The sequence below is a fragment of the Geotrypetes seraphini genome, chromosome 1 (assembly GCF_902459505.1).
Source record: "Geotrypetes seraphini chromosome 1, aGeoSer1.1, whole genome shotgun sequence".
Classification (NCBI taxonomy): domain Eukaryota; kingdom Metazoa; phylum Chordata; class Amphibia; order Gymnophiona; family Dermophiidae; genus Geotrypetes; species Geotrypetes seraphini.
The window spans coordinates 27,162,512-27,172,277 of NC_047084.1; the positions used below are offsets into that span (position 1 = coordinate 27,162,512).

The 9,766-nt window shown below is 43.4% G+C and overlaps 1 protein-coding gene across 6 annotated transcripts in view; it reads right to left on the reverse strand.

Moving 5' to 3' along the window:
* The window catches only part of GFM2 (GTP dependent ribosome recycling factor mitochondrial 2), a 201,894-nt gene extending 192,216 nt beyond the window's left edge, over positions 1–9,678 (reverse strand). For 5 of the 6 annotated variants that reach the window (XM_033929287.1, XM_033929289.1, XM_033929285.1 and 2 more), the window contains exons 1-2: positions 9,546–9,678; positions 3,792–3,873 (exon numbers count right to left, since the gene is read on the reverse strand). In XM_033929287.1, coding sequence (XP_033785178.1) covers positions 3,792–3,854 — 63 coding nt within the window. In that variant the 5' untranslated portion in view covers positions 3,855–3,873; positions 9,546–9,678. Of the gene's footprint in view, positions 1–3,791; positions 3,874–9,482 lie in introns of all 6 variants that reach the window. The other variant, XM_033929286.1, reaches the window with a different exon arrangement.
* Between the last annotated feature and the right edge of the window lie 88 nt (positions 9,679–9,766).

Genomic DNA, 9,766 nt, shown 5'->3' on the forward strand with positions numbered 1-9,766 from the left:
TATCAAGGGCGGTCGAGAAGGTCGAGACTGAGCAGGCTTAGGCTTCGGACGAAGGATGGACTGGAAGGACTTTTCATGGTCCGAGAGCTTCATCGTCACGGTCTCAAAAGACTCATCAAACAAATCCGCCCTTGCACACTGGACGTTGGCAAGTCTGTCCTGGAGGTTCGGGTCCATGTCAATGGTTCGAAGCCACGCCAAGCGACGCATGGCCACGGAACAGGCGGCCGCCCGTGCCAAAAGCTCAAATGCATCATAGGAGGATTGCATCAACTGGAGACGTAGCTGAGACAGCGAGGCGACGACCTCCTCGAATTCAAACCGAGCTTGAGACTCGATGTAAGGCACAAACTTCCGAAGTACTGGGAGGAAGAACTCCAAGTAAGTTGCAAAATGGAAGGTGTAGTTGAGAACTCGGGAAGCCATCATCAAGTTCTGGTAGATGCGCCTCCCGAACTTATCCATGGTCCTTCCCTCTCTGCCCGGAGGCACCGAGGCATAAACTTGGGACGGATGAGATCTTTTAAGGGAGGATTCGACCAACAGTGACTGATGGGAGAGCTGTGAGCCCTCAAACCCCTTATGATCCGGAAGAATTCCTCCTGACGCCGCCGAGGGCTCCGATCACCCGAAGGCACATCCCAAGAGTCTTCGTAGAAGAAAACACACGATTAAGAAAAATTAAACTCAAAACCGCGGCACTAGAAGGCAAGAACACGGGTTCACTCGACGCAGAGAGTTGAAGCAAACTTCTCAGCTCCGCGGAAAGAAAAGTACTGAGGAGACATGCCCAGTGCATCGGGTGGGAAGGCACTCGCGTATGCGCGGTGTGGGCATCTCGAAACTTCTGAAGTTTCTTCAAGCAAGTATGCTTGTAAGACGTCCGCATCGGGGCTCTGTCGTATGACATCACCCACTAGTGAGAATACCTGCCTGCTTGTCCTGGGATAAAAGTATTTTTTGTTTGTTTATTTTGTTTACACCACAGGACCAGTGTGGGTAGGAGAGGGCAAAGAGGGTGAAGAGGCTATAAAATAAACCCACCAGGATGTTTGGAAAAACCAACAAATTGGGCAGGAAAATTGAATCGAAAAATCGATTCAATAGGCTGAATCGAATCGAAATTTTTTTTCCTGAATCGGGCAGCACTAGTGAATGACCCCTAATGCAGGGGTTCTTCAAAAAATTTTCTATATCCTGCTTCTTCTAGCCTATTACATTCATTCTTTTTTGCTTTAGGATAAAGTAGTAAATTAGTTGTGTTGACAGACATTTATAAACAAAGCCGAGCCAGCTGAAGATTTATTCCTCTAGTTCAACAGCCAGAACTTTGATTTATAAAATGACAATTGTACAGAATATTTTATTTTATACTTTAATAAAATAAGGTCAGTATAAAACTATTCGAGACTTGTGCAGATGGGATCAGATGGTTTGCGAGGACAGGGTGAAAACAGCCCCCCCCAACACATTTATCCCTGGTGTTCCAGTGACCAACTCAATTTTCCCTTTGTCATCTGAGCTCCCCCCCACCCAAAATGGCCCTGGTGGTCTAGTGACCAACCCAATCCCCCCACCACCTCCAAGTCACCCAAAAATGGCCACCAATTCCCCCTCCCAACAGGCCTCCCAACCTGGCCAAAGGGCTGGGACTAGTGCTGCCCGATTCACGATTCGAATCAGTTCACCGATTCACTTCAGGTGAATCGATTCAAAACCAAAAAAAAAAAATTGGCTTCCCGATTCGGCTGACCCTCCCCCCTCGCCTCCTAAAGCAAGAGAGGCAGCGCTGCTCTTGCTGGCCGGCCACTGCCGCACCTGCTATAGAGGGCAAGGGGGGAGCCTCAACCGGTTAGTGCTGCTATCCAGTTTCCCCCCCCTTGGCATCCGGCTTCCCCCCGGCATCTTGCTTCCCCCCCCGGCCTCCCCGCACCGTTTACCTTAACGAAGAAGCCTGCAGCAAGATCGCGATGCCAGCAATCTTTGCACTGCTTCGGAGTTTCCTCCGCCGCAGTCCCACCCCTCCTCTGATGTCAGAGGAGAGGCGGGACCGCGCCGGAGGAAACAACTCCGAAGCAGTGCAAAGATCGCTGGCATCGCGATCTTGCTGCTTCATTAAGGTAAACGGTGCGGGGAGGCCAGGGGGAACATGCAGGCCTTCCTGGGGAGATGAGTCATGGCTAGCGGCAACATGGACAAGCTGACACCGACACCGCTGCTTCTTCAGAGCCAAAGAAGCAGGTTCCCGACCCAGGAAGATCAGGAAATGTGTGAGAGCAAGGAGGGAGAGAGTTGCTAGTTGAGGGGGAGGGGTGCAAGGAGAGAGTGGGGCTAGGGTGGAGTGGGTGTGACAAATGATGGTTGGTGGAGGGAGGGAATCAGTAGATGTGAGTGCTTATGCTCTTCAGTAGTAGCTGCTGGAAGTGGGCAAAGCCAGGCAGCGGCTAGATATGGAAAATAAAATGCAGCAGGCTCGGATTGGAGGTGCCAGATCCCACCGGCCTGTAGGTCTGATCTTCTGCCAATTAGGTGCCTAATCTCTCCCCAGTACCAGCAGGCAGGCACCTCCCTTCTCCAGTTCCAGACACCTCCCTTCTCCAGTTCCAGACCATGCAGGAACTGGCAATCATTTTGTGCAGTGTCTGCAGCCACTACTGAGGGTTCTCCACTGTGGGCAGTCACTCCGGGACAAGACAAAAGCAGCAGGTACTGAACTGTAGACTAGGCCTTCCCCAGGGGTGCGGGGGGGGGGGGGGGGGGAGAGGAGTGAGCATCCCTTGGGGTGGGGGATGGGGAGGGCAGTCCTTCAAGAGTGAGATGCAGGCCTTCAAGGGTGAGATGCAGGCCTTTAAGGGGGGGAGACAGGTCTTCAGGGGGGAGACAGGCCTTCAGGGGGGACAGACAGGCAAGCAGGCAGGCCTTCAAGGGGGGACAAGCCTTCAAGGGGGACAGGCAGGCCGGCCTTCAAGGGGGGGGGACAGGCCTTCAGGGGGGATGCAGGCCTTCAAGGGGGGAGACAGGCCTTCAAGGGGGGAGACAGGCAGGCATTCAAGGGGGGGTCAGGCCTTCAATGGGGACAGGCAACCAAGTAATGGCGGAGCTTGTCTGAACTCATTATGCTGATGAAGCTCAATCAGCACATGGGAGAAATCCAAGCTTCTCCTCCTTCAAAACTTCATGTACTGTTGGACAGAATTAGGCCAACGGAAGAAATACCATAGCTTTTCAACAAACTGAACTGCAGGAAGTGAATACAGTCAAATACCTATTTTTTTTTTTTTTGTAAGTGACCAACCTAGGCTAGCTTCTTCACAGCACTCAAAAATCTCTTCTAAGTCAATCATTTTCTAAGTCAAGGAGAAGGGGAACTGAGGTAGACTCCTCTCACCCAATCCAGCACAAGCATCCTGAAGCCTAGAGAGAGAACCATTCAGCTTACAAATTTTTTTAATGTATAAAAATAGAAAAAATAAAATAAAAAGTCCTGAACACCCCCTGGTCCTGCAAAGCCAACTCAAGATTGTAAAGCTTACTGCATTCAATATTTGCTGGAGGCTGGGAAATACTGACTTTCTGAAAACTGCACGGGATAGTTATAGGCTAACTCAGAAGTCAAAAGTTCTCAGGTTAAGGATCAGAGAAAAAATATCTAATATTCTATAACAGGAATACACATCTGATGTAACGTTGTGATTTGCTGCAAAGAGCTCAAGCATTATTCAATGACGTTTTACTTAAATTTGTACTTTTCCTAAACATTAAAAAAAAAAAAAGTTTTAACAAAAGGTTACCTCATTGTATAAATAAGATCTCTCATAGATGTTCACGGTAAATTTCTTCAGAACTGCCAGCATCTTCTTGCCTGGTGCGAGCCTGTAAGGCATCAAATGATCATAACCCAGATTTTCCTAAAACAAACTAACCACAATACAAGTATATTTGGACCTACACAAGCACTTTGTTTGTAGATACTTGACAATTGGCCTTTAGGCCATTTTATAGTACAATGATGGATTTTTTAAATTTATTTTTGGATTTAGCTCATATCTTTCCTGTAGTCCCAGGAAAGATGCGCACAGACACAATAGGTACAGTACTACCTTGTCCCAAGAGAGCTAAGTTTGTACCTAAGGCAATGCAGGATTCTGTGGCTTGGCCAAGGTCACAAAAAGTCCCAGCATCCTGGCACTCCTGGTTCTCTGCCTGCTGCTCTAATCACTACTCTGTTCGTTGAGGATGAGATAAAAATATAGAAAGAAGGAAGGGGTCCTCACAGTGAAGATACAAAAAGCATAAAGTGATGTGATGACAGGGTACACAATGAAAGCTGAAACCAAAATCACTTTATTTCACCAGAATCTGGTGGTAAATATAAAGAGGCCCACCAACATGGTCATGTTTTGGCAATGCCTATGTCTGCATTAGGGGTCAAAATCAAGTTTCAAGTTTATTAAATTATAGTAATGAATAAGTTACACTTTTCCCTATCTTAATACACATGTGGATTTGAGGGGGGGATTTCTTGTTTTTCCATTAAGAATATATAGATGATTTTCGTAAGATATTATTTTCATATGGTATATATTAGTTGTATATGAATTTGGGAGGGGGGTGGGGGTTAAATCTTCTTGGTGTATGATATTGAAAATTTTTCAAGTGATGTTGTATTATATTTGGTTGATATTTACTGTACACTTGATGTAAGTTTAAAAATGAATAAAGAAATTATAAAAAAAATGTTAATATACCAGCCATCGACGTGCACCTGGCCAGTTTACAATGCTAAATATAAAAAGTTAAAATAAATTTTTTTTGGGGGGGGAAATGTGAACATTAAATAGGCAAATTACAAATACAAACATGAGCTTGAGGATAAATGGGGAGGGGAAAGTTAATAATTACATCATTAAAAACAAATTAATTAAAGGGAAGAGGGGATGGAGGATAAAACACTAGGAATGGGGATCGCTTCTTAAAAGCAATTTGTGTATATTTTGCTAGCTATTGGAAAGGAAATATTTAGATTTATGAGTCGCGTTATGACTATAAAGGTTCAAGGCAACTTACAATGCAATTTAAGGACAAACAATTTAGTACAATGCAAGTATGCAGTTGAAGCACTTTATAGAAGTGTTTGAAATTCTATGAGGTTGAGATTGTATTACAGTGCAATTTAAAAGAATAATCTGGTACAGTTCAGGGGTGCTACAGAAAAATGCAAACTCTAGAGTTGTATAAATGATGTACAATTCTGTAGATGTATTACTAAATACAAAGCTCAATGATATAAAACTCCAAATGTTGACTCCTTAGAGAATGACACAGGGACAGAATTTATCCCTATCCCCATGTCATTTTTTAAGGAGAGAGGGAAGAATCAGATTATGAATGGGCATAGCTATTGACCCTCAAGCCTTGCATTGAAGAATGCTGGTGTAGAAGGACCGAGGTCGAGATGGATGCTAAAGAATGACACTGGATGGTTTCCCATAGTTATCCCTGGGGAGGGGGACAAATTCTGTCCCCACGTCATTTGCTAATTAACAAATGCAATGTTTAGAGAACATTAAGCACTCAAAGCCAGTAATGCCAATGACTGGGACACGGATGAGGGCAGCTTAGACTTTTCAGTAATGTTAAATCTCTCAGCCATATTTCATGGCTCATCATGTCAAAGTTTTATCTGTCTTTGTACTTAATACATTAGAGTCAAAGCAACTGGTTGGCTACTCTCTTTCCTGTCTGAAAGGTCCCATCATATTTTGAATAGGACATCACCCTTCACCAGCTGGCCTCTGAACCATAGGGTGATCATGTCCTGTATTTAACATTTTTCTGTGGCCTTTCAGTAGCATCACCCAGCAGTTTGAGGGAAAAGCCTATATTTATGCAGACATCCAGATTATTGTTCTATGTGGCAACTCTTTCAATTCAGTTCTCATATCAAATAAGTTAAAAAGCAATCCAAATGAGGCATAGTTTTTGTGGTATGGTTATTCAGAAATTTTTAACTTTATGCCTGAGCTGTAAGATGTTCTATTAAGCTTTACTCTCTGGTTTGTAATGAGGGTGGGGTGTTATTTGGATTCAGTATTATAATCAGACCATAAAATCTCTCTGGAAGCAAAGAGAGACTTTTATACTCTAGCTAATGAAAACAATTACCCTCATTTCTTTGGAATTCTGAATTTTAGTTGTACAGACAATAGCAGTTTCAGGACTGAATTACTAAAAATCTGTATTCTGTTTTTAAAAAAAAATCTATATAAAGGCTACAAGTTGTGCATAATAATGAAGCCTGAGCAATTACAGGGGTTTAAGCTCTGAATATAAGCTTAATTGGTCTCTGCATTTATTTTATTTTTTTTACAATGCTGGCTGCCATGGTTTTTCTTTGATACCCTGATATTGAATGTCAGGCCATACCTGAATACCAGTACTGAATATCCAGGTATTCAAAGTTATGCAGATACCACCAATATTCAGTGCCAACACCTGGATAGCTATCTGGGCAAGTTAAAACAACTATTTAGCTGTTTTAATTTGTCCAGATAGCCAGAACAACAGACAGTCATGTTTTATTTATTTATTTGGATCTATTAACTACATGTTCATGAAGAGATTCACCCAAAGTGGTTTACAATACAGTAATCAGGTACTCTCAATTATTTTCCCAATCTCCTCATTCTGGTCTCTGATCCTGCTATTCAAATCCTCCTTGCCATACCTATGCCATTGTCTTCTGACCACTACACCAAGGGAGTTATTTTAACACCATGGGCTGTGTCAGTTTTTCACGAGGTGTCCACACCAGTAACAAGCTTCCGTTACCTCGATAATATGGCAACCACTACCTACTACTATTTATTATTTCTATAACATTACCAGATGCACACAACGCTGTACATTAAACACACAAGAGACAGTCCCTGCTCAAAAGAGCATACAATCTAATTATGAAAGACACTGGGCAAAAATGGTAAATCAATATATGCTGTTCATGTGGGGAAATACAAAAGGAGAATAAGTAGAGAGGATAGGGGGCTACAGAGGGAATGACAAACAAATGTGGTGCTTTACAAATTGGTAGGTTTAAGATAAACACAATTTTGAAAAAGTGGGCCTTCAGCCTGGACTTGAATACTGCCAGAGATGAGCATGTTGTACCAAGTCAGGCAGGTTGTTTCAGACATACGGCGCAGCAAGGCAAAAGGGACAGTCAGGAGCTGGCCGTAGAGGAGAAGGGTACAGACAAGAGAGACTTACTCAATGGAGTTCCCGAGGCAGAGTATAGGGAAAGATAATAAAAGAGAGATGTTGAAGAATGGATACACTTGTAGGTCTGTAAAAGGAGTTTGAGCTGTATGTGGAAGCGGACAGGGAGCCAATGAAACAACATGAGCAGGGGGTAAAGTGAGCATAATGACCTTGGTAGAATACCAGGCTTGCAGCAGAATTCTGAACAGAATGAAGGGGAAAGAGATGGCTTAGCAGAAAATCAACAAGAAGCACATTGCAGTAATCTAGGCAAGAGGTGATGAGAGCGTGGAAGAGGGTCTTGGCAGCATGTTCAGAAATGAAGATCCAGATTTTAGTGATATTGTATAGAAAGAAGTGACAAGTTTTGGCAGACTGTTGGATATGCAAAGAGAAGGAGAGAAGGGAGGATGAGAATGTTATTTCCTGAAATAGAGAACAGAGGAAGGTGAGAGGCAGGTTTAATAATAATAACTTTATTCTTCTATACCGCCATAGTCGTGAGACTTCTAGGCAGTTCACACCAAAGAGAGCTGGACAATCAGCGAAGTTACAATGTGTTGAAATCCGGGATACAGTATATAGAAACTTACAAAAGCATATAGAATCTTACAAAAAAGTCCAGGATACAGCATATAGGGTTTGACAAAGAGCCTATAGAGTTCTTACACAAAGGCAGAGAGATACAACATACGGAGTCTTTTTACAGGCAGTGAAGATACAGTAAACAGTCTTAAAAAGGCAGCAGAATAAAATGTTAGACATTTCAGATTTGAAAGCAGGAGTGGGCATATGTAGTGTTGGTGTAGATACTTTTTAAGGCAGTTTTTATGTTTTTTTCTAAAGGCCTTATATGTCAGTTTTGCTCCATTTATGTAGTTGTCTAACCAGTGTTGTTGTTTGTTAGCTTGGTACATAAAGGTTCTATCCAGGAAGGTTTTGTATTTGCAGCCGGTAATGCTCGGGTATGCAAATAGGTTGCTGTTTCTGGTTTGTCTCGTAGGATTGTATAGAGTGAAGTGAGGAAGCAGGTATGTAGGAGCTAGTCCCCATACCAGCTTGAAACATATGCAAGAGAACTTGAATATTATTCGTGCCTCCATTGGCAGCTAGTGAAGTAGTTTGTAGTAGGGGCTAATATGGTCGTTCTTTTTCAATCCAAATATCAAGCGGACCGCTGTGTTTTGGACAATCTTGAGTTTCTTTATGGTTTTTTTTGGGTAAACCCATATAAATAATATTGCAGTAATCCAGCGTTGAAAGCACTAGTGATTGCACTAGTAGTCTAAATGATAGAGGATCGAAATATTTTTTGATGGACCTTAATTTCCACAGTGTCAGGAAACATTTTTTTACTACTATGTTCGTGTGTTCCACCATTGTCAGGTGTGTGTCTAATGTGACTCCCAATATTTTTATTGTTTTTGTAATCGGGTACACATGATCTTTTATATGTAACTTTGTATTGGTAATTTTGTTTGTTGGGCTTGCAAGTAAGACTTTTGTTTTTTCTGTGTTTAGTTTCAGCTTAAAGTTTATTGTCCATTGTTCTATTTTTGTCATAATTTGAGAAATGTATTCCGAGGTCTCTTTCGTTATGTTGTTTAGGAGGAAAGATAGGGCTCCTTTTACGAAGCCACGGTAGCAGCTTTAACACGCGTGACATTTAATCACGCGCTAACCCCCGCACTAGCCCAAAAACTACCGCCTGCTCAAGAGGAGGCGGTAGCAGCTAGCGCGTCCAGCGGTTCGCGCAGTATTACGCGCGTTAAACCGCTACTGCGCCTTCGTAAAAGGAGCCCATAGAGTTCAGTCTTGGCCATGACATCTAGGTAGCAAAGCCAGGCAGGCAGAGACTCGGGTCTGGATTCCCGCAGAAATTTCGGGCGTAAAGAGGTAGATTTATTACTAGCCCCCTGTCAGATCTGGCCACACTCCTGCACGCCATCACCCACTAAATTTCAGTAAAACCAGTTACGGACAGATAAGATCACTAAGTTCATTTTTAATCTGAAACAAAACAAGTTATTCCCCAAAACATAAAGACAATCCTAAAGCTCTCCGGAAACGGTATGTCTGGGCTTTTTCTCAAGAACGTAAACATCAGCAGCCCACGTTTTTAACCATACGACTTTGAACTTTGACCGTGAAACTCAGAAAACAGCGCTTTCGGCGATATAGAAATACTAAATAGTAGTAGCAAAACAATAGGGTATATGCAGTACCGGGCCACACCAGGCAAGCAGCGATGCCCTCCCCGCAGTAGAAGTCATAAACCGCACACCCACCTCAATTCAGAACTGCCGGCAGAACCGACGTCACTCTACCCAGCTAGGACCGTCTTCCCAGGGTGCCCCGCGATTTAAGCAGCGCAGCATCTTCCCCTCGCAACTTCGAGCTCTCTCCGGGTTCCGGTGCTCGTGAAGCTGAGACCATTTGCGTCTATCCGCCTGTTGCTACTTATCTCGATCATAGAGCTAAAAGCGTTTCGGTTTGCTCGCAAAATAGC